We start from the raw sequence: 26,504 nt of genomic DNA, 5'->3' as shown, positions 1-26,504 counted from the left end.
GGGATGCATATTTCATTCCTGTCGTTGATACGGACATTTATAATTAAAGTCAACTGATTTATCAAGCGGTTTATAATTAAGTCGGATTGATTAATAAATTGATTGAATCTGACGGAGAGTGAATTTTAAATCATCTGTATTATGGTTTAATTTGGTAAATTTTTTTCTAAATATATAATCTTGTTTGTGGTAATTTAATTCGGTGATTCTTTTTCAAATATATAAATATTTTAAATTAACACCCTGTGTTTATGAAAATTTTAAATGTATATTAAACAGAATTAAATATTTTTTATAACAATCCTAACGAGTCATGGAACGAACAACAAATAAAATTTGAAATAAAACTAAATTTTTTACTAGAAGATAAAATTCGCGTGCTCACCGTAAACGCGAGTCTCGATAACGAACTTGCAACACGAAGAACGATTCTTCAGGAGAATAATTTGCAATTATAATTCTATGCAAATAATATGCAGGATGAGAGGAGTATTATCGAAGTTTTCTGGCAGAAAAGATACTGCGGGCAACGCGATGAAATCTATAAAACGGCCGACCAATAACATCGAATAGTAATAATGAAAGCCAATGGAAACTGTTTGTATTTGTAACAATATAACAAACGATGTTGTTGCAAATCAAGTGTCCGGTGAAGGCATGAATACGTACACGTACATATTGCGCGTATAGGCATGCATATACGAGCGCAGAATGCGTTCAATTTTAACAATTGGAGCAACAGCGAAACCATTTTACTCCGGAATTCGGTGAACATGTATCGTTAAATTGAAAAATAGGATCGTTAGTGAACCATGTAGCTTTTTCAAACATCGAAGTTATCAATAAACTGACGTACAAATACAATAAAGTGTAATAAAGAAAGGTAGTACATGTGGAATTTTCAGTGAGAAGAAATATATTCATACCTGCTCATTTTACGTGTTTGCAAATTCAATTTTCTTAAAAGTACGAACCATGCTATGATATATGCTAGTGTATTTTTCGAGGGAAATTCGATTTCCATTACCCTTTCGTCCTCGACATACTTTTTAGATAATTTTATCAACTGCTTGAATTCGTGTAAAGGATATGGAGATGACTCATTAACACGTAGGTCATTTTTGTATAAATAGAACCTAGCATGTTTCGATGCAGACTTTGGATGAAAATAAATCATGTAAAGGGAGCAAGACTTCAACAAAAATTTTCAAATTTGAAGTTAGATATTCTGGAGATAATAAACTTCGAAATACTGAAAGTAACAAGTCACTGAATTCTTCAATTTTTAATTCTGTAATGCCTCAATCCCTGTACTCTTGATTTCTTTAATTTTAAAATACATAAATTCTGGAATTCTTGAATTGTTGAAATGTTGAATTGTTGAATTGCTGAATTGTTAAATTCTTGAATTGCAAAGCCGCAAAATTCCTAAACTGCTGAATCCCTATATACCTGAATTCTTAAATTCCCAAATTCTCAAATTCCTGAATTCCTAAATTCTCCATTTCCCAAAGTTCCCAATTCCCAAATTCCTAAATTCTCAAATTTCCAAATTCCACAATTTTCGGATCCCAAAATTCCTAAATTCCTGAATTCATAAATTCCCAAATTCCCAAATTCCTAAATTCCTAAATTCCTAAATTCCTAAATTCCTAAATTCCTAAATTCCCAAATTCCTAAATTCTCAAATTCCCAAAGTCCACAATTTTCGGATCCCAAAATTCCTAAATTCCTGAATTCATAAATTCCCAAATTCCTGAATTCCTAAATTCTCGAATTCCTAAATTCCCGAATTCTTAAATTCCTAAATTCTAGAATTTCAGAATTTCAGAATTTCAGAATTCCAAAATTCCAAAATTCCCAAATTCCTAAATTGTTAAATTCCCAATTTCCTAAATTGTTAAATTCCCAAATTCCTAAATTCCTAAATTCCTAAATTCCTAAATTCCTAAATTCCTAAATTCCCAAATTCCTAAATTCTCAAATTCCCAAAGTCCACAATTTTCGGATCCCAAAATTCCTAAATTCCTGAATTCATAAATTCCCAAATTCCTGAATTCCTAAATTTGTGACTTCCTAAATTCTCGAATTCCTAAATTCCCGAATTCCTAAATTCCTAAATTCCTAAATTCCTAAATTCCTAAATTCCTAAACTCCTAAACTCCTAAATTCCTAAATTCCTAAATTCCTAAATTCCTAAACTCCTAAATTCGTAAATTCGTAAATTCTTAAATTCCTAAATTCCTAAATTATCGATTGATCCTGCGAACAATCATAAACAACAACATAAAATTCTCTCAAACTATAAACTTTGCCACAATGACACAATACTAAATTGCACTAAAACACTAAATTCCCTATACAGTACTATAACATTTACATTTGCACAAAGCAAATAAAAATGCCGACAAAGTAAAATTTTCCGTTAATCCGTACAAAGTGAAATGATTAATAATCATGAGACATATCGCGAGATTATTTATTTATAAAAGCGAATGAAGTTACTCGGTTAAGTGGTATAATGAATTATACCGTTTCGTTGTGAAAAATAATAGCCACTCGACGACATTAACTGGGAATACTCTATTCTGACACGTGGTTGTGTTACGCACTGCTTTCGCGTTCCGCGTGACAGAATGTAAATATGAACAAGCACGAGAGTCGTCGTTAAAGGAGGTTCTTCACCCTTTATGCAGATACACGGTATGAAGTTTTAATTAAAGAAATTTATGGGCCAGGGCATACCGTTTAACGATATCACGGAACTCCCCGCCGCGTTTATGTTTTATTTCTCTTTTTCTCTCGCGCGACTTTTCTTTCGCTTACAACGTACACGCAAACTCGCATTCAAGAGTACGTATTTACGGCGCTGCTTAATATGTTTCGGAATTTTGATGCCTTGAACTCTTAGAAAATAAATTTAAAACTGATTTTGGAATTTTTGGAAATTAATTTAAATTAATCTTAAAATTTTAGAAATTGTCTAGAGAAAGGCAAAGAAAAATAGTGAATGAAATAATAAAAATAATGTGAAAATGTACAAAGTAGACAAATTAAAGCAGGACTGTTATTGAGTGTTACAAGTGAATGAGTGTTACAAGTCTGTTAATTTGAATTCTACTGAATTTTACTGATATTATCTTCTGAAAGTCGACGCAAAATTAAAGAGAATAAATTACTTAAATGTTATTCATAAATAATGTACACAAAAGTCGTCTTTAAAGTGCATACATGTATCATAAACTTTCTACGTACATCAATAAAATCGCTGTCTGTAAAAACGATAATCAAATGTTTTAAATTTCGCGCCAAATGCAAAAGCCGCAATTTCGCGCCAAAAGTCGTTTAAATTTTGCGCCCCAATTGTTAATGATAGAGAATTAAAGAATTCAATCGAACAATAAGTACTACTGATTTGTAAATTGCTACTTATTTTCACGTTTTTCAATGTTTTACTTGTAATCAAATGCTTTGATGCCGAAATTACAAAGTTAGACGCTTTGGCCTGCGAACGACTCACATGTAAACACAACGCTCTGGGGTTTACAAACAAAACAATGGAAATGTACCTTTGTTGCAAAAATAATGGACACTAACGAGCACTGTGATCTTGCTGTAATTTAAAAAATAACTCTACAAACTGATGCAACATTGTCAAAGTACATTCAAATGCAACAAAGACTTAAGCTTCCTTTGGGTAGTAAGGAGCACAAGAAAATATTATAACTCTTGTTTTCGATTCGAACAGATGAAATATACGAAATTTTATAAACTAGAAAATTTGAAAGTATACATACATAGAATATTAAAATTGAATATCTCTTTTGAATACCTGGAAATTTACTATGAAGATATTCACTTTGAAACTTTAAAAAATTATAATGCTTGTTGTACAAATTACAAAAATATATGAAAATATATTTGTAAATTTCAAATTCGATAAATGAATTAAACACATTTAACTAAAAAAAAAGTTCGGAATCTGCATTCTATATTATAAAAATTTTAAACAAGAGAATTTGTAAATTACAATTTTTAAATGTAAAGAAATTTGGAAGTTTGAAAAAATAGCAGTTTGGAAGTCGGAAAATCTGAATATCTAGATGTCTAACACTGTGAAAGTCTAATGGTTTCAAAATCTGAAAACCTGGAAGTCTGTGAGACTGAAAATTAAAAAATTTCAAAATCTGAAAGTCTGAAAGGTCAAATATTTGAGAGACTGAAAGTCTGGAAGTCTGAAAATCTGAGCGACTGAAAATCTAAAAATTTGAAAGTCTGAAAGTCTGAAAATCTGGAAGTCTGAAAATCTGAAAGTCTGCATCCCTGAAAGTCTGAAAAATCTGGAAATCTGGAAATATGGGAGACTGAAAATTTGAAAGTCTGAAAGACTGAAAAATCTGAAAATCTGAAATTTTGGAAATCTGGAAATCTAGAAATCTGTCAATTTGAATATCTGAATACCAGAAAATCTAAAAATATGGAAAATTGAAAAACTGAAAATCTAAACATCTGAAAGACTGCCAATCTAAAAATCTTGAAATCTGAAAGTCTGAAAATTTGAAAAGCTGAAAAATTAGAAATTCGAAAGTTCCCAGAGACCATAATCACGATGACTCGTAAAATCCCGAAATCGAGCTTCAAAAGCCGGAAATTTTGTTCCTATTTCTCGAAGAACCGACAAAGTTTGATCGTTTAAGTTTGAACCGCCCGTATGTGGGTACGTAGATCGTTTCATTGTAGCGCTTTTTCCCTCTTACAGACATTTCTTCCTCCCATGTGGCCACGAAGAGGGGTAGCGATTATTCACACTCCATCCACCTCAACCGCAGAATCCTTCCTTTCTACATCAAAGTCTGTTTCACGCCCAATTTCCTTCGTGTCTACATCTGTTACCTTCTCTTGTTGCGGCTCGTAGACAGCTGTACACCGCCGCAAAATGCCATTTAAACACTAGCTTAGTCGCATGATACATTTATGCGGATATGCGAAGACGAAGATGCTCAAAGAAGTTAAACTTTCATACTCGAAGATGGATGCTCCTGAGTAATGTACTCTTTCTTTGTGTAGATATAAACATGCATGTATGGAGAGTTTGAATCTCTAAATTTTCGAAATATTAATTTTTCGAATTCAGAAGTTGTGAAATTTATTTTGGTATTTGTGATTTATTCGGTTGGCAATTCTAGGGAAGTGCAGATAGCTATATGTACAGATCTTTGGAATCTTCAAATTTTGAAATGTCGAAATTATCAAATTCTAAAAATTTCAAATTTCTAAAATTCCATAATTCCAAAATTGTCAAATTTCCAAATTTCCAAAATTCCAAAATTCCAAAATTCCAAAATTCAAAATTTTCAAAATTCCAGAATTCCAGAATTCCAAAATTCTCAAATTTCCAAAATTCCGAAATTCCAAAATTCTCAAATTTCCAAATCTCCAAAATTCCAAATTTCCAAAATTCCACAATTTCAAATTTTCAAAATTCCAAAATTGAAGATTTCCAAAATTTCAGAAATCCAGAATTCCAAATTTTCAAAATTCCACAATTCCAAATTTCCGAAATTCCAAAATTCTCAAATTTCCAAAATTCCGAAATTCCGAAATTCCAAATTTCCAAAATTCCACAATTTCAAATTTCCAAAATTTCGAAATTCCAAAATTTCAAAATTTCAAAATTTCAAAATTTCAAAATTTTAAAATTCCTAAATTCTCAAATTCTCAATCTTGTAAATTCACAAACTCCCAAATTTGCAAATCAGCAAATTCACAAACTCTGAAATTCTAAATATTCCAAATACAAAAACCCGAAAGTACCTAAATCCTCAAAGAATTACAAACTATAACAAACAGATCTCAAATCTGAATTTAAAAAAGCACCTAAAATAATAAATGTCCCAAACAAACCTAGTCTCTCACTAATAATCCGTTTTACCCTCACATTTCTACAATTGACTTCCTTTAATTACACATTAACGGAACATTTTCACCTCCCTTTCCAATAGGTTACAAGAATACAAAACTTAGGTATAAAAACTGTATGGAATGCTAATAAAAGCGTTCTTAATCGATAAGCATAATTTGTGAAAGCTGTCCGACATTAGGCGACCTTATACTACGTTCAGTAGTTCTGGGTCACGATTGACCCGGCCAAAGTCGTTCGAGAGTCGTCAATATTCGATTTGCGAAGCCGCGAATCAGATTAGTATTGGAAATCTGAGCAAGTATTTATAAAGCAGGAACGGACTCGGGAGGTGGTATTCGAGATAGAAGCAGAGTACACAAAGGGACACGGAAAAGGCCGGGCACCGGCCAACTTTCACGATTTCCTTCGCGAAACTTATTCCATAAAGATTCTTGTCAAAACTTTCTTATTGCCGAATAAAAAGTCAAAACTGCACAGACCTGGAGGAGAAGAATCCAACGCGGCGGCTAATATAGGCGAACAGCTTCGATTCAACAGATACCAATATCCCAGGCTGTACGTTGCACCGGTATCGATATTACATTCGATCGGTGATATATAGCGAGTCTATAGATAATCTATAAATTCTTCGATAGCTAACTGCGGGCCATGGAAAACGTATTACGGTTATTAAGTTACAGCTACACTATCGACAAAAATACCTGTGGAATTATGTGATACTGCTTCCTAAAAGTAATCTAGATGGATATTCTCTGTCTATAATTATGAAAGATATTTTATGAATTATGTTCTACGTTTTAATATCGTTAAGTATGGGCCGATTTGTCTATTTCACACGCGAAATGTGGATCAAATTTCAAGTTATATTGAGACCTCGTACTTCCAGATAATTGCTGAAGTAGATTTCAATTAAATTGGGTTAAATTTGGTCTACTTTTGCAGTTTGAATAGTTTTATTTAAGTAAGTGGTTTCCTGAAGTGCGGCATTTTTGATAATTGCTGAGTGACATTTCTATTAAAGGTTATGTTTGCCTTATTTTTTTTAGTTTGGATAATTCGATTTAAATAATTGGTTATTTTTGTAGATACATCATTCTCAATATTTGCTGAAATAGATTACTACTAAATTAGGTTATGTTTGCTTCATTTTTCTATGTTAGATAGTTTCGTTTATATTTTTGGTTATTTTTCCAGACATAGCATTTTTAACATTTGTTGAAATAAATCTATTCAATTACGTTATGTTTGCTCTATTTTTCTATTTTGAATAGTTTCATTTAAATAACTGATTATTTTTTCCAGACATGTTACTTTTAATATTCACTGAAATATATCACTGTTAAATTAAGTTTTCTTTATTTTTCTATTTTGAATAGTTTAAATGCTTGTTCTTTCTAACGTGGTATTTTTAACTTAATTCTTAAAATATTTGTCTGGACTATGTCACATATTTGTAACTGCAATTTAAACACATTTACATTACTATTTTTTTATTTATCCCTATTTACTATATTTCATATTAATTACAATTTAAAAATTGATAACTTATAACATACATTATATGAACTCTACATAATTTTCTAAACAGCATCTTTTACACAAAATTCAAAAAACGTTTCTTAATAAATAATTTATTTATTATATTATAGAACATGTTCTACTAATAATAGTCTAATTTTATTAAATATATTCCACTCGTAACAGTTTTATATCATCCAATACATTCTCAGTAATAAAATATTTCAATTTCGTTTCATCTAAATATCTATCTCTGCTTCACACTCTAATTTGAGCACAAAATTCACAAACGAACTACGAATTATTATAAAATTTTAAAAAGAAATACAACATTCAATTTTGATGAAATTCAGCCATGTAGAAGATTTGATCAGAATTTAGTTCCTTTCAGAATCATAGAAATGTGCGTTTTGAAATATTTTAGAGTGTCTGGGAATGCTTCTAACTTCTAAACTGAAACGAGGGCATGCACTTGCACCTGTGCACCCAAGAAAAATTGTGTCACGAAAAGCTAGTCCCCATTACGAAATTCATCTCTAACACCTATCAATTTTCCGTATCTTCGGGTACAAAATAGCTGAAATTTGCCCCAGTTTGGGGAAACATGCTTGGTTTCTCTAGGGAAAATGATGATGAAAGGAAAGAACCATCACTTGCTATAATACATAAAAGTTATCAGGTATTATGACTCGGACGAAACATTCTGTAATTTTGAAACGCGAGTTGTGGCAACAAGTTTACAAATTATTAAATTTTCAGAATATGCGATTCCGAAAATAAATGCTCTAAATGTTTAAAATATAGAAATGCCGAATTCTTAAATTTAGAAATTTCGGTCTTAGATGAATTGTTGAAATTTGGAAATTTTTAAGTTCTTTGAAGATCTTTGAAATTCTTTCAAGTTCATTTTGAAGTTCTTTAAATTTTCAGATACTGAATTTTGGAAATTTTTACAACATTTACAAGTTTTTAAATTTTTTAATTCTCCTCAAATTCTTAAACTCCAAATTTAAAAATTTTTCAAGTTTGCTAATATTGAAATTTTTAGATTCTCAGAGTCTTAAAGTTTCATACTCCCATATTTAATTTATCAAAATCTCAAATGCTTACATCAAATCTTCAAATTTCCATATTCTCAAATTCCAAAACACAAAAAATTCCAAATTTTTCTTCCCCAAGTCTTCTAATTCTCAAATTTCCAAAAACTCAAACATGTAATTTTAAATTTTACTATTATAAAATCAAGAAATACTAAAAAATGAATTCCCTCTCATCGCCATCTTTTCTAAGGAAGCTCACATCTCTCTTTACTAAATATACAAACTAATAACATCTAGTCAATAAAAATCCTGTACAATAAAAATTTTGTAAAAAATATTTACCAAAATTACCAATTACCAAATCTAAGTAAAATTAATATATCACGCACGTAAAATTTGTATCACTAAAATAACCTTTTGACGTATCCAAACCTCATATGCTACCAAACAGCCTAACACGATAAAGCATTCAGAGTTCACAGGCAGGTTTCGTCTAAAGATCATACCTTTCACACCGTTTGAATTTTCGAAAATGCGTGCGTTCCACAAACGCTTCTTTTTCATATGTTTCCTTTGACTTCAGCTTTTTGATGTACGCCCGCCATTCACGAATGTATCAGCAAATCCTCGCATCTTTCAATTTCAATTTCCTTGCTCCAATTACGAATGACTCGTGAAAGGAAGTGTAGCTGGCTGCCTCCATTTAAGTTAAAGTCAACTGTATACATTTAAAAAAATTTCAATTTCCTGACCGGTGAATAATTTCCGGGAAACGTGCGAACGCAATTATTTGTTTCGTAGTTTCGAATCCTCCCTGTTAATTTACGAATGTGTACTCTATCTTCCCTTGTTCCAAGAAATCTTCCCGACATTTAAATATTCCCGCCGATATTAAACATCAATTATTTACTTTACATTAATTTTCAATTCGCCGATTTGCTTTTTTTCGTCGTGGAAACTGCGCCAAAGTCCGGTGATCCGTGCCGGCAATTTCAATTTCCAATATCCTGTCGGACAATCCGCGAACGAGACCGCCAATCGATGATGTTTTTTTCCTATTTTTTCGTCGTTTTCTATAGTCCAGCTTGCACGAGAAGTTGAACTTCGATCTCACTCGCTATTTCGCTCGGAGAAACTTTTCCCGCCAAAGGATTTGCAACTTTCAACTATAATTGCGAAACTCATGCACGTAGCTGGGCGAAATTGATTGTGTTCGAATGACTGAATTCATTTCCTAATTGTTCAGTGAGCTTATTTTTCTTCGCTTTTTTCTCTTTTGGTCATTGTACGATTTCAGAGAATTTTTACACCACTTAACTTCTTTTGTGGAGCCATTTATTTGAGGAATTTATGCAACTTGGTAGCCATTTATTAACGCAAGGTAATATTACGGAAACTGAGATAAGCATATTAACGAATTTAAATGTTCGTCATTAAGCATACTTCACTTCACATATAATTGTTTTAAAATTTGACTGGCAAATGTCGGTCAACACTTAACGATGCATATACATACATGATGTGAGTAAGGAGATGTCCCTTCATGATGTGTGAGTAAGGAGATGTGTGAGGATGTATGAGGCTCGATGATTACAAAAATGAAGTTATTACAAGTACAGCACTAATCACTAGACTACCGTAGGCTAGTCATGTATTCTTGGACGGTAATACCGTATATTTAATAAAGTCGATTTTTGGAAGATGCAAGTTTGAGAGAGATGCTAATATAAACAAGATGACCGTGAAGGAACAAACGCGACAGATGTGAGCTTTCATCAAAAGTGCAAAAATTATAAAAACTAGACAAGTGATACCTTTACCGTAGATGAACGAGAAGAAAGAAATAATTTGACTTGATTGGTGGCGAATGGCAGGGATATTACAGGGATGAAAATGCAATCGGCTTTTCGAAACGTGTTCCGATCGGTTTCGCGGAAACGGAAGACGCGAGAGGGAAACACATCGGGCAAACGAGTCGGATAAGCGATAGGTCTAGGTTAAATGGCATAACTGCATATACCACCCCCTGGCAGAAGTCGGAAACCAATTATTTTCGTGCTCCAAATCCTATTCCCAATTACCTCCTGGCCGCACACTGGCTCTCGCGTATCGGCGATTCGCCGACGTTCGCCAAAAACTTCCAGGTCGCTTCTCTGCCGTAGCGGACCGCCAATAAATAAACAAGTTTTCAATTAATTTCATCGACACCGGGGCGCGGTTCGCGTGGCTACACGATCGCAGAGACCATTCGTTCACGTCAAACTTTCCCCTCCAGTATAAATTAATGCGAACACCTGTCTGCTTGTCCTTATTCAACTAACGCGAATCCTCTTCGCTTTCTTGCTCGCGCCTTTTTCCATCCGATGCAAACCCAATTTCGCGCTCGTCACACAGAACGAGATTCTTCACCAATTACCCGTTCGAGTATTATTACCGAACAAATCCGAACGAATGTCAATTGCTTTCCTGACATCTTTGCTCCTGTCAACGTCCATATTAATTGGAACGTGTAATTGAATGCTGCCGGTTTTCCAAGAATTCCGCGCTATTGGAATTATACTCTCATTACTTGAAATATCTCTTTAGTTTTAGGTTATAATTCTGGAAACACTCCTTTATTTTACCTAACAACTGCTTAATTTACAAAATAGATCAAGGATGCTCAATAAAATGTACAATGTGTAACAAATTTTTTATTTACTATAAGTACATAAACAGTATATTTAACCTGTCTATTTATCTGAATTATTTATAACATCCAAGAGAAATGTAATCGAGCTACTTGAGCTAAATATAGTCGAGCTACGTTTGACATAGCCAATTATTATCACAGAAATAATAACCATGCAATACAATCACAAAGTCAATCTCTATCAAATCAAACATCTTTAACAATAACCATAACCTCAAAATCATGCACAGTAACAGAACTCGTCTTTCAAAACATATAATACATAATGATCAGAATTACTACAACGAAGATACAGTAAATTGCAATAACAAAAGTCTTAAAATCATAAATCTAAGTACAACAACGTCAAAAAGTACTTCACGATTTGTTTCAAAGAACGCAAAAGAAGTGAAGAGGGTGGGTTAAACTCGGGTTTCGCGTTTTTTGCGTTCGATGAATCGTAAAATGGTTGTTAACAGTAGTTCGAAAACGTTCGTCAAGGAACAGAAGCAAGAAAGCCACTCATTCTGATCGGGAAAAGGGGTTTTCCGCCGCATTTTCTCCTCTCGACGCCGAGTGTTTTTTTCCTCCTACTTTCTGCAAAGAGCTCGATGTACCTCCGGCCATAAAAAGGCCTCTATTCGTTCAGGCAAAAGAACATCCACGGTTTTTCTATCTAGCTCATGTTTAAGTTCGCACAGTTATCTGTTTCTCTCTGTCGCACTTTTCCGACAAGTTCGTCGAAGAAGCGAAACTGCGAGTGAACAACATGAGATGGTGTACGCCATTGCTGGCGTCGGTCTGAAACTTTCAATTACGCTCACGTAGCGTGCCAGTATATCCCGATACGTTCCCAGGCCCGAATTGAACATCCTAAGCTCCCATTCCCGAGGGATCAAGTCCATCTGATTACCGGTAACGGGCTTGTGTTTTAACTCCGTTCCATCTTCGATTAAACCTCCCGGAATATTCCCTCCGACGAATACTTTGAAACAATTATGCGGCCAGCCGATGAATTTGTAACTGCTGGTTATTGATTGAGACGCGTACTATTTCCGATGGAAACCGAAGCCATTCACGACAACTTAGATGCATGTTGGAGAGAACGAGATGAAATTTCAGATTGACGAATTAATGAAACCTTAACCTCTATAATTACGTGTCACACGTGACGTACGTACTTGGAATATGACTCGTATTTTCACTATAATTTTAAGTTCAAATCTAATTACACTCTGTATAATCAGCTGAAGGTGTCTAACATTTTAACAGTCTTTAGTTGGTTTAATGTTGCAGCAATAATTAGCTAGCTGTGGAGGACGCAGCTGCCTAGAAAATTATAGGTTAAGCGCTTAATGATGAATCTATCAATAGTTTATTTGATATATTCACAAAAACGTGCCTAACATGTTAGCATTCTTTAGCTGTTTTAATGTTGTAGCAATAATTAGCTAGCTGTGGAAGACGCAGCTGCCTAGAAAATTATAGGTTAAGCGCTTAATGATGAATCTATCAATAGTTTATTTGATATATTCACAAAAACGTGCCTAACATTTTAGCATTCTTTAGTTGTTTTAATGTTGCAACAATAATTAGCTAGCTGTGGAGAACACAGCTGCCTAGAAAATTATAGGTTAAGCGCTTAATGATGAAACTATCAATAGTTCATTTGATATATTCACAAAAACGTGCCTAACATTTTAGCATTCTTTAGTTGTTTTAATGTTGCAACAATAATTAGCTAGCTGTGGAGAACACAGCTGCCTAGAAAATTATAGGTTAAGCGCTTAATGATGAAACTATCAATAGTTCATTTGATATATTCACAAGCTTCCTTTTTTTAATTGTAAAATTCATTTAAGAGATTTTCTTTAATATGACATTCATTTTTGTTAAAAAGTTAACTTGTCTGATTGTATACTCTTTGTCTAAAACTTGTATAATATTAGACAAAGTTTACCTAAAAATCACATCAAAATCAAATCTAAAAATCTAGAAATCCATTCATTTAATAACTTACAAATCTATGAATCTAGAGATTAAATGGTTCAATCGCGACATAACCTATTTTAGGAAAACCCAATTATTGAACTAACAATGATTATTACGATAATATACTTCTTATTCGTCCCGTAAATTTAGTTTCACAAGAATACGTTTTCTCCATTTTTTTCGTCAGTTTCGGTGGTTTCTTCCACGAAAACTATGGCTCTCGTCGACGTTGTTACGAAGTTGTGCCACTGACACTTCGGCAATTTCAAAGAATCTTAACGACAAGATTCTGGCACGGTACCATGGCTAACAACGGTTTGATTCGCAGCTACAAGTTTTTCTTCTGCTATATACAACAGAAACTTTGAGGAAACAAGGAAATGCTCCTGCTCGTCGCAGAAAGAGACACCTGTATGTCTTTCTTACAAGGGATACACTTTTATCGGAAAATTTTTCTCGTACAGACTTTCGCATGAACGTAATTTTCTGTGAACTACGGGAAGAAATGCTTGAAGAAAGGCGGGAAGACAAGAATAGGGTGATTCGCTTCAGGTAAATTTATGCTTCATTATGCAGGGATCTTATATTTTTACTTGGGGAAAAAGTTTTCGAACTGGAATTTTTATAGTTGCTACGCTCTGAGAAATTATTCGAATATCGAGGTTTAATGCTTTCTGTTAAATGATATTTTAATTGACGAATAGTAAAATGGTAAAACTAGCATTTTAGATGAATATGTGCTCTTTTTAGATAAATAGTATAAATGTGTCTTTGTATAATATAAATTACATGTGGACGTTTTCATAGAAGTTAAATGTATGTATTTTCGTTTATGTTATAAAAATGTGTTTGTACACATTTGTACTTACATGAACGCATTTGTCAATCATCCTACCAAAAATAATTCTCTCAAAATTTGCATATAGTCACCAGAATATAAAAATTGTGTAGTAATTATTTGATAGTAACTACAGTTTTATATTGCTCTGTTATCGATAAGATACGTGAAAACGCAACGAGAAATTAATGCACGGAAATAAATGGTAAACACACACGGTGCAGTGACCACAAACGGTACATTTACCCTGTCAGATGTTTTTCATTCTTGCCGCTAGTGAAACTCACTATCTTTAGACTCTACCGGTAAAAAGTAAAACTACCATCGTTAACGACCGCTTGTTTCTTTTTTCCGAGCCGATTACAAAGACGTCGCTAATTATATCGCTTTAAAGAGTTTTCTTTGATGTGGCCCATCGCACCGTGTTGTTACCCACAGCACGTTCAAGGGATATCGATGCACTGATATATCGTTATACGTTTGACGTATTATCGCACCGATCCTGTGACCGCTTCATCAAGGTGATTGACCTCGCTACCTTTGATGCTCTCTTTCGAATAACTCACGTGATAACCAACGTTTTATATTAATTATATCTTGCAATCTGTTGCTTGCTTTCATACTTTAATTTTTTATTTATTTCTTCATTCTTTAAATGCTTAATTTCATTTAATTCAATCTTAATCTAATATTATTACTGCATTGATATTCTATTTCAGAAGATTGTTTCTGTATTTATTTTACTTTTGTCTGATAAGCATTAATGAATATGAACAAAAAAGCTACAAATATCAAAACTAATTCAGAATAAGTTCAGGTTAATTTTATTCAATTCAATCTTCACCTAATCTTATTACTGAATTGATATTCTATTTCAAAAGATTGTTTCTGTATTTATTTTGCTGTATGATTAGTGTGTCAGATGCGTCAGTCAGAAGAAGCTATTAACTGCAATAGTATTAAAATCATTTAAAAAAGTCAAAATGTTGTGACGATTTTGCATTCAACGGTCTTTGATTACACAAATTATAATTGGACTTGAACTTCAAATTTAAATATATTAAATATTCAAGCAAGATTTGTCGTATTTGAACCGTAAGTGCGTCACGAGTCTAACTCGTCAAAATACTGCAAGAGGTTAATAAACATTAATGAACATGAACAAGCAGCAACAAATGTCAAAATTACTTCAGAATAATTTAAGCTTAAAAATAATTTGACAATACAAAAAAAAGAAGAAGCAGCAGTATCTTAACTTAAGGAACACAACAACATACAGTGAATCGTGGAAGAAGAAAATTTCAATAAAACGCAACACCGTTCGATCGACAATGGAACACGAAACGACCAAGTCAAGCCATCAAGTTTCGAGCAGAGAAAAGATAAAAGTCGAAGGTGATTCGAAGTTTTCATAGCGGAACAGCGTCAACAACGCAAGGAAAGAAACACGAGAATGAGTAATCATGAGAATACAGTGCTCATGGGCAAAGTGGCTTAAAAGGTAAGCCAACGCACGAAGGAAAGAGCAAGTAGAGAATTGAAGTGAAGACTGCGAGAGTTTGCTTTATGCCGGCTAACTCGTCTTCTGTTTCCACTAGGCCTGACTTGCTATTGCTGCCGCCATTGTTTTTGGTTGGGTTTCAGAGTGCGCCACAAAAAGGATTCACGCACACGTTATAAATCGTCAAGGTTGATGGAAATAATTTTTTCGAGGAATGCTGGAATTAGGGAAATTTAGAAATTTCAGAATTTGAGAATTTGGAGGGTAGGAGGTTTAGAAAGTTTGAAAGTTTGAGAATTTGGTGAGCTAGGGATAAAAATTAGGGAGTTTGTAAATTTGGGAATTTGATGATTTAGGGATTTGGGGGTTTGAGAATTTGGAAATTTTTGAATTTGATGATTTAGGGATTTGGGGGTTTGAGAATTTGTAAAGGGCATTTTATGATTTAGGGATTTGGGGGTTTGAAAATTTGGAAATTTTTGAATTTGATGATTCAGGAATTTGGGGGTTTGAGAATTTGGAAATTTAAGAATTTGGAAATTTGGAGATTTGGGGGTTGAGAAGCTTGACAAGTTTTGAATTTGGAGATTTATGAATAAGAAATAAAGGAGTTTGTACAATTGGGAATTTGGAAATTTAGGATTAAAAATTAGGAAGTTTGTAAGTTTGGGAATTTGATGATTTAGGGATTTGGGAGTTTGAGAATTTGGAAATTTAGGAGTTTGAAAATTTGGAGATTTGAGGGTTGAGAAGCTTGACAAGTTTTGAATTTGGAGATTTATGAATAAGAAATAAAGGAGTTTATATAATTGGGAATTTGGAAATTTAGGATTAAAAATTAGGAAGTTTGTAAGTTTGGGAATTTGATGATTTAGGAATTTGGGAGTTTGAGAATTTGGAAATTTAGGAATTTGAAAATTTGGAGATTTGGGGGTTGAGAAGCGTGACAAGTTTTGAATTTGGAGATTTATGAATAAGAAATAAAGGAGTTTATATAATTGGGAATTTGGAAATTTAAGATTAAAAATTAGGAAGTTTGTAAGTTTGGGAATTTGATGATTTAGGAATTTGGGGTTCTGAGAATTTGCAAATTTGGATAAAGTTTCACACAGAACAAAATATTAAAGTTTTACATAAAAGAATTTTCAAATTTATGAATTTATAAACATGGCTATGTTAAATTCGCGCATTTAGCTATATTACTTCCTAAAAATAAGAAATGTTAGTATTTATACTTTGCAAATTTGCGAGCTTGATAATTTAGAAATTCCATAGTTTACAAATTAAAAAGCTTCCGAATTTCACCTTAAAATTTGAGAACCTAGAAACTTGAATTACATTTTCAAAAAAAGTTAATTGAAGACTCCAATATGTTGCACCAGATATCATGTCCCTTCCGATATCATACAATCCAATCCCATCGAAGTATCACGAAAGGAGAACGTTAAAGTTTCGAAGATATTTGAAAAATTGAATTTTAAGGTGCAGCTTAGTAAATAGCGTCGGTGTTTCATTATCGGTTAGATTGAATTCCGAGAAAAAGGATAGTCGTGGCAGGAATGGAGATGGGTGTTCGTCCTGGAAGGATATGAGTCACTGACCCGTGCCCGAAACGAACGTTATGAATTCACCGGGGGAATATTCATCCGTGAGTCTACCCTTGGGCTCTTTTCCGTCGGAATCGAAGCATCGGGCGTGTTGGCGTATAGAGGAAATCGAGGATGAGTCGAAAGGTACGGGCACGGGGCAAAAGAGAGAAGTAAAGTGGAAACGGCTGAAACCTTTGCCGTTTCGAGGGGGTTGGAGGAGACCCACGGCATTTCTATCTCGCCGTGAGATCGAGAGGAAATCTTCAGATCGTCGAAGACGAGGAAGATTGCCACCGTCTCGACAGGAAAGGATGACGACGAGGCCGTGAGGGCGGTGAAGTTAGCAGGAATCAACCCCCGCCCTTCTTCAACATCGTAGATGAAACTAGCGCGATTTACTTCAACGTTGCCGTTCCCACGTATCCTGAAATAATGGATAACGTTTCTTTTTCTTATTCTTACCCTCGTCTGTTTTTGCTCATATAATCGAGGATACACCCTCGTGTCAAGATTTCGATTATGATATGACGATGAAATTTTGACCTCCTTAAAATTGAAACGCTTTATCCTATGTGCACTTTATGGTTGATGTACTAATTGTTGGAGAACTAACGCAAGTTCTTACGACATTTACGAGTTTTTCATTACATTACGAATTTTTAGAATGATCTTAATTGGGGATGTATACATTTATATACAGGAATTGGGAGAGAAATGTAGAAATTTAATTATAAAGTTGGAAATGTAGAAGTGGGGAATATGAAGATCTGAAAATGTACCTGGGAACATAGAAATTGAGAAATATGGGAATATAAAATTTTTTAGACTAACTTGGGGATGTGGATATTTAATAATATAAAAGTTGATGAATATAGAGACTTAAGAATTATAAAAATAGAGAAATGTAAAGAAAAATAAAAGTTAGGAAATATAGAAGTTTGACAATACAGAAATTTGAAAATATATTCTGGAACATATAGTATTTGGGAAGGAATTATCATTGCAACAAATCCGAGTTATGAAATTAAATGAAACTCTTCGACAAATAATTTACATAAACATAATATATAAATAAACATATAATATTTCAGAGAAAAAATCCTCTCACGTCTGAATCTGACGGACACAAAATGGTCGTGACACAGGCACTCTGCCACGAAGTTGCGCGTTGAAAACTTTCAGGAGAAATAGGCCGAGCTTAAAAATGGTGAAATAATAACGGGGGCAAAAGGTGACGGAAATGCAATATACAGAAAAATTCCGCTGAACTACCGAAAAGAAATTAATCCATTGTTTCATTCTTACGCTCGTTACCTGCAATCTTTACCCCGTCAAACCTTAATTAATGTCGTCCTGAAGGGATTCCGCTATTAAAGTGTCTCACGAGAAGTCCGTAAGTATAATTTAACGCGACGAACTTCCGTCCAATCTAAGAGCGAAGTCTCCCTTAACAGAGGCTAGAAGGATTCTCCAAAAGTACAGAGACAGAATTACGAGGACAAGAACAGAGGAGGAGAGGAGTCGAGTGGCCATTCCACTTGGTAGGTTAAGGACACTGAAACGGAGATCCAAGAAGGCGGACTTGCGACAATAGAACCGTCAACCAATTGTTCAACTACTCTCGGCTCTTCGCGATAGTTCGACAAGATCGATAACATCGTTGAGCGCTCATTCAAAGGAAATTTCATTCGAAGAACATTCTATCTGTAGTGGCACCCGAGGGTGTTGAAATACTGATGACGTTTAGTGTGTTCGTCATACTGCAATTATTAGATACACTCGACGCCAACTCTGATTTCCCCAGAGAAAATTTGTCAAAATATACAGATTTTTGAGAATTTGAAAATTTGTGGATGGATTCAGAATTTTGGGGACACAGTTATTTTTGGATCCTAATTTGAGGGTGTAGCCTTGGGAATTTGAAAATTTGAATAGTTAAAAATTTAGGAAGTTTGACTAGGTACAGAAAATGTGGAAAAATTTACAAACTTAGAAATTTATAATTTTTAGTGTTTAAATTTATCAATTCGAAACGTTGTCCCTTCAAAGTCACAGCGACTAAAAGTCATCAAGTTTCCAAAATCGGATGAAATTGGTCCCCAAGTTCCACAGGAACGTTACAGTCTAATATGCTAAAGTTACATGTTGAGTGACCTGATATTTGAACAAAAGGCCCCATCTGGCTCCTCGAATAGCGGAATACCTTGCGGAAACGTCTTCAGCAGCTTCGCAGAACCGTTCACTTCATTATCTCATACCTGTTCGTAGACAGGAATGCACGTATCAATCAATTCCTGACGGAGTTGAATTCCCTGGTAGACAATCAGCGTGCAATCAGACATCACCCAGAACGAATACTTTCGACGATCCATATAGCAATCGTTCTGATAAGACTGCATTACAACTTGAAATTATGCATTCGCCTCGACAAGATCCATCGCGCGAAATTTCAGCGATTGTGGAAGCCAGTGTCTCTCTTTCGCTGCAATCCTCTTATCGCTCTCTGTCTATTCTGTCTCCCCGCTTCTCTTTCCTCATTCATCCTATAATCAGCCGACTGTCTCTCTGTCTCTCTTTCGACCGAATCAACAGCACGAACCAGCTTTATGCAAATCACCGAATCTCCGCATAATGTGCCTCGTAAGCCTGTCTACGGTTGTCTTAGCTCTTATGGAAAATGACGGCCAGACATCGTCTCTACGTCCCTGGTATAATTTAAGCGCTTCTTGTGTCACGCTTCTAATACATTCTTGAAATGTACACATTACATGCTCGAATAACATCGTTATCCCCTACCCCTACACTTTCCCTCGACATTATTATACCTGTGTAAATATTGCATCGTGTTATTCTACAGGGGTGTTCTTATTTGCTTGAAGAAAATTTTGCGGACACATAGGTTTTTACTCTTGAAATTTATTTGTCAGCGGTAATTATTTACAGGAATATTAAAACAAATAGGAAAGTTTAAATATTAAGATACTCGATGAATTATCATTAAACTTTAAATTGAAGCCTGTTATTAACTTATTATCTTTGTACTGTGGGATCACAATCAAACTGGGATCAATTAGTTCTTATGCAAAAATGGTGGTCGCCATATTACATTAAAAAAAAAAGAACGAAATTCAATTTGTCACAAAAAGTTTTTGAATGTTCACTACTACTATATTAATTTGCTTAAAATTGTCTCTTCCCGTTAACTATAAAATATAAAATGTTATAAGAAAGAAAAATTCAAACATTTTCGAACAGAAATAACCGCGAAATTTGTTGGCGCGAGAAGACGCCATCTTCTCCGACCGTTATGATAGGAAGTAAAATTCCGTCTAACAATTTCTACGTAACACTTTCACGTATGCAACAACAAGTTGAACAATGGCACGAAATTATTCTGACAAAATAGAGAGAATTTCATGCATAACACAATGGGCCAGCATTATGTACGTTTCTTCTTGTTGTACCAAGTAATAGCGGTGTTGAGCGCAAATTAATTGGTCGAAAAGAAGTGCTTTAGAGCGCGTTAAAAAAGGGTGACTTGCCTTGCTGAAATTCCGCGGAATAAAAGCCTGCCGGACAATGGGTGTTCTGCGCCAGCCTGGAATTCCTTTTGCTCTTGCATTCTTCTTCTGTTTTGCGTGGATTTTGTCGACACACTCATGACACTTTCATTGAAACGAACACAACGCGTAACCGGCGCCAAAGAAAACTCGGAAGCAAGTGCGCGGGCTTGGTGGCGCTGCATTACAATCGCACAGGTATGTAACCAGAGGGGGCGTCGTAGGCCCCCCATGCAAACATTCAATTGTTTTCCTGGTTTCCACTCAACAAATTTTTTAATAATTTTCTTTATACTCAGCATAATGTGGTACATGACATAACATGCCATAAGATGACATAACATATTAACACAATATTTATTAATATGATACAATATTTGTTGACTCTAAAATATTGTGTACGACATAGTATAGAAATTGTGAAACTGTACAGATTTATAAAGGAAGCATTGAGAACATAGTTCTGTAACTATAATGATAGTAGACCCACAGAAAAATTGCAAAAATATTGTGTCTTTGAAGTTACACAAAATTAAAAATTTTGAAATTTTTAATTTTTTAAATTTAAAATCCAACAGTTATCAATGTCTCAGTTCAGCTTTGTGAGAAACACCTCTTATATTTTTCTTATATTTTTTATTAAAATAGAAAATTCAATCAAATTTTATTGTGAACAATATTTTGAAAGTTCGCGCTCATCAGAGTATGAAACGTTCTAATAAGTGCTACGTCAACGAATATAATTTACATATAATTCATATAATAAATAATTAATAAAATATAATTATAATTAATAAAATATAATTATAACATCTAATTAATAAAATATAATTTTACATATAATTAATCAACAAATATAATTTGAATTTAGCGGTTTTCAATTGTATCAATATGGCTGCCTGCAATCGACTAATCACAGCGCTGAAGTGAATCAAGCTGTGTCAACTAAAACAAACGCGGTTTGACAGTTGAAATCGTATCCTGTAATAACATGGTTGGTTTGAACTGTAAACGGAGCGAATCGTAAAATGCACATCAAAAAGAGTGTAAGTAAATAATCCCGTGCTGTTTTGTACATAAAATTTATATTTCGTAGTATTTGGTGTAAACAAACATAACCTGTCAAATGTTTTATTAGTAAAATCGTTTGCATAACCTTAACGAGTCAATGATAAGTTTATTTTATTTTTCAGTGACTGTGTACAAAAAAGCATGTGTATTACTCGATAAATATAAAAGTTTTTGTAACAAAATCATCGAAAAGATTGCAGTGGATTTCAATGAAAAAATGTGTTCGAAACTTCGAGGCATCCGAGTCTCCAGGTAAGTCATTAATAACTGTTTTGTGCTGCCATTTATAAATGAACATTTTTGCGAAAAATATTCGCTGGTCGTTTAAATGCTTCAGCCTGATAAATTGATCCGACCGCATGCTTTTTATATTTCCAAACTGTTGAGCATTGCGCTACGAAAAATTCGAATATGCAATATACAGTTCGGTTACGGTCAACTTCATTTCAGTAGCGAATTAAAGCGGATATTAAATTTGATTCGTAATTTAACGCTGTTCTATCGTTAGCAACAGAATGTTACGTTTTATGTAAGTTTAACGATATAGCCGTACAAAAAAGAACCGCTGTAAACAGAGAAAAGTTTCGATGGCGGTCGTAAATGTTTGGCTGAACAGCGCCGTTTACTATAAGTAACGATTTCAAATTAAAGCGAATGACATTCATTCGATATCAGGGTAATTTTAATATTTCCTATTTTTATTGTAGAAAATTTCTGTGTATGCGATGTGAAAATATTTTCAATTATTTTATTTATTACTATATAATATTATTTTTGAAACTTTGATCATTTTGAAATATGTTTCTACTGAATTTGTAGATTCATTAATAATAATTATTGTATTTATGTTATTCGTATATCTCGTATTTTATGATGTATACAATTTAGGTTAATGCTGAAATAGGTTTTTTTCTATTATATTCTGATTTTAGAATTATGAAGAATTTTAAAAGGAATATTTGTTTATATAAAAGAGTTAATATTTGTTAGTTTCATATTAGATAATTATTTTAGATTACAGAGTTATTAGGTTATAGAAGATTAATAATTACTTCAAATTAAAATAAGATATATGTTGTAATCCTTAATTATTTAAAAGTGAAAGCAAACTTCAAATTTTATAATTTCTGAATCTCAAAATTCCTAATTTTTAATTTTTCAGTTTCATTCTTTCAACATTCCCAAATTCTAAAATTTCAAAATTCCTAAATACTTAATTTTGCAAATTCTTAATTTCCACATTCTTAAATTTTTGAATCCTAAAATTCTAAAATCTTTAAAATTAAAACTTCCTAAATTCTAAAATTTCTCTACTTCAAAACTCCCAAATTCCCAAATTCTGAAATTTCTACAATTTAAAATTCTTAATTTTTCAATTTTAAAATTCTGAAACTCCAAAATTCTGAAACTCCAAAATACTGAAATTCCAAAATTCTGAAACCGCAAAATTCTGAAACTCCAAAATTCTGAAACCCAAAATTCTGAAACCCAAAATTCTGAAACTCCAAAATTCTGAAATTCCAAAATTCCAAAATTCCAAAATTCCAAAATTCCAAAATTCTAAAATTCTAAAATTTCTCTACTTCAAAACTTCCAAATTTCTAAATTTCCAAATTCCCAGATCCTAAAATTTCAACACTTAAAAATTCTCAATTTTTCAATTTCCAAATTGTCAATTTTCCAAATTTCTAAATTTTAAACCCTATAAATCAAAAAATTTTTAAATAGACTAATCCTGCAATATAACAAGAGTCCACTGTACCTATACAATACTATAGGTAGTCCACGTACACAATTTTCTTATTCGAAAGATACCAAGTATCTTTAACAACCGATATTACCTTAAAAATAACTGATTCTTCCGCAACGTGTGTATTTATTTCGCTCCACAAACACTGCAATAATCAATTCGGGTATCGCGTGGATGAACCAATACTTGAGAAAATATTACGAGTAACATACGTTAAACCAGGTAATTACGAACGAGCTCCATTTCCTTTATGGACAAATTACAACTACGAAACCGGAGGGGTGAAATGTATTCTCGCCTTGCGTTTCTTTTTTCCTCTACACATGTTCCCGTTCTCCACTCGCAATAACAGCAGCTGCAGTATTGCCTGTCGCAAACATCGACAGTGTTAGTTAACCGTTGCAGCAGAACGACTTTGGAATTCAATTTGCAGGCTGGAAGCGTACAGCTTTTAAAATGGCACCGTGTACCGAAGTGGACACGTAATTTCCGTCGGATCGATTAACAGTACATAGCATTTTAAAGAGGGGACTTGGTTTAATCCGTCGAGCTATCACGTAATATCGGTCGTTTTCTACAAAGTGATCCGAAGACTTCCTTTTGTAATTTACGTACAACTATTATACACTGTGTCAAAGCACGTGATAATAGGATTTCATATAATTCAGCAACTTCACCTTTTATCTTCAGTTCAGAAGATACCTCATTTATCCCTCTTTGACACTTTCCTCAATCTTGAGAAGAATATTGAATATTTTACGAACAGTGTTTACTAATTTTCTTCTACTTTTTCTGTAAATTATATATGGACAAGTAGATATGATGTTTGAGGTTGGACGAAGCACAATATTATTCACAAAGGACAGATGTGTGAAACACAATTTGAATAATGAGATGTTCATTTCCTGCTGTAAGCATTCCATAATATATTCGCATGATTTATACTTAAATAAATGATTATTGATTTGCAAGATAGATACAAAATTGTTCCAATTTTCAGTTACTTAGTAATTGAAGTGCTTTATATAGCATTATGACTGAAGAACAAAGAGGATGATCCGAAACAAAGCATTATGGAGCAAGGATAATTAGGATGATACAAAATGAAGCGTTATGGTGCTAGGACAATAAAGATGATCCCAAGTAAACCAGAATGATTCCAGGATAATTAGGATCATGCAAAATAAAACATTATGGTGCAAGGATAAATAGGATGATCCAAAATAAGGCATTACAGCTCAAGGATAATTAGTATGATCCAAAATAAAGCATTGTAGCTCAAGAATAATTAGGAACATCCAAAATAAAACATTATGGCACTAGGATAATTAGAATGTTCAAAAATCAAACATTATGACGCAAGGATAATTAGGATGATCCAAAATAGAGCATTATGGCTAAAAGATAAATAGGATGAACAAAAATAAAGCATTATATTTCAAGGATAATTAGGATGATCCAAAATGAAGCATTATGGAACAAGGACAATTAGAATGATCAAAAATCAAACATTATGACACAAGGATAATTAGGATGATCCAAAATAGAGCATTATGGCTAAAAGATAAATAGGATGAACAAAAATAAAGCATTATGTTTCAAGGATAATTAGGATGATCCAAAATGAAGCATTATGGAACAAGGACAATTAGAAAGATCAAATATCAAACATTATGGCTCAAGAATAATTAGGATGATCTAAAATAGAGCATTATGGCTAAAAGATAAATAGGATGAACAAAAATAAAGCATTATGTTTCAAGGATAATTAGGATCCAAAATGAAGCATTATACAACAAGGATAATTAGGATGATACAAAATAAAGCAGTATGGCTAAAATATGAATAGGATGGCCAAAAATAAAGCATTATACTTCAAGTATAATTAGGTTAACCCAAAATAAACTATTGTGATTCAACAAACACTATATTTGTCCTAAAATAATGGGAAACATTATTTAATTCAATATATCAACTAAAAGCCATCATAACTACTCGAATATTAAGAAGTGTGCAAATAAGATTTGGTCGTGGAGTTATGCTATTTCTGTCACAGGCAGTTTACGAAGTTTAATTCTGTTTATTGAAAGAAGTAACTGGAACACAGAACCGGGTATAATTTGTTGGCCCGTGTAACTGCGACTGCTAATTGCCACTCTTACATCATGTTCTAAGGCGATTACGTATATAAGTATTGCTGGACCTTAATCCAACGTTGACCTGCATTCCTACAAAACTAAGATAAAATAACGTTAGATGTGTAGTCGCGTATAGAGGACAAATTTTAACTTCTATCGACATGTATCCGGTCGTAAAAGGATAGAATCAGGTAATCCTTTAGATTTTGGAATTAATAGCAAGATCCATAAATTTACAATTTTAATCCGCGCTGATACTATCTCGAAGTCGTATTACTGTCGCACTTTGTACGGTCATATGTGGGATTATACCATATGTGGGATTTGTGACGTTGGGACTTCAGCTTTGAGACCTAGAAATTTTTGTATTTTGGAATATTGGAGTATTGGGTTTTTAGAGTTTAAATTTTTCGGAGTTTGAAATTTAGGAACATTGAGTTTTTGGTATTTTGGGACTTTTTATTATACCTTCTTTTAGCTTTAGAACTTCGGAATTTCTGAATCTTATGACATAGTAGGAATTTTTAAGGTTTGGAACTTTGAAAGTTTGGACATTTAGAAAATTAGAGCTTGAGAATTTATAAATGTAGAAATTTTGGATATTTGGAAACTTGGTTTGAGTATTTAGGAATGTAGGAATTTTGAACACTCGCACATAAAAGACTCTAAAGCAATGTTCGATAATAAATTCAGTGAAATTCAGTAAAGTTCAAAATTAGTAAAAAGAATCTCAATTCTTTTCGCGTTATTTTTGCAAACGCGATATCCAGCCATAATCTAGTAAAGTTTCGAAGAAAATATCCTTTGGGTACTCGTTTACAGCAGCTGTTCCTTTCTTAACTAAATCGATTCAATCGTAGATTTTTAAAAATAAGGAACAGTGGAAACACGATACCTTGTTCTACTTTCTTTC

The 26,504-nt window shown here is 33.3% G+C and overlaps 2 protein-coding genes across 25 annotated transcripts in view; one reads left to right on the top strand and one right to left on the bottom strand.

Annotated features, from left to right (window-relative positions):
* Nrx-1 (neurexin 1) overlaps positions 1–26,504 on the bottom strand; it is a 583,956-nt gene that overhangs the window by 508,004 nt on the left and 49,448 nt on the right. The gene's annotated exons all lie outside the window — the stretch shown is intronic.
* LOC105664309 (uncharacterized) overlaps positions 21,530–26,504 on the top strand; it is a 105,493-nt gene continuing 100,518 nt past the window's right edge. For 18 of the 19 annotated variants that reach the window (XR_013039611.1, XR_013039603.1, XR_013039600.1 and 15 more), the window contains exons 1-2: positions 21,530–21,678; positions 21,826–21,955. Coding sequence is in view for 1 of the 19 variants with exons in the window: in XM_076536360.1 (XP_076392475.1) it covers positions 21,913–21,955 (43 nt within the window). In the remaining 18 variants the exon portion in view is untranslated. Of the gene's footprint in view, positions 21,679–21,825; positions 21,956–24,270; positions 24,364–24,453; positions 26,491–26,504 lie in introns of those variants that run through there. The other variant, XR_013039606.1, reaches the window with a different exon arrangement.

This window comes from Megachile rotundata, chromosome 10, assembly GCF_050947335.1.
Source record: "Megachile rotundata isolate GNS110a chromosome 10, iyMegRotu1, whole genome shotgun sequence".
In the NCBI taxonomy this organism is placed as follows: Eukaryota; Metazoa; Arthropoda; class Insecta; order Hymenoptera; family Megachilidae; genus Megachile; species Megachile rotundata.
This window is presented reverse-complemented; position numbering and strand designations above follow the sequence as displayed.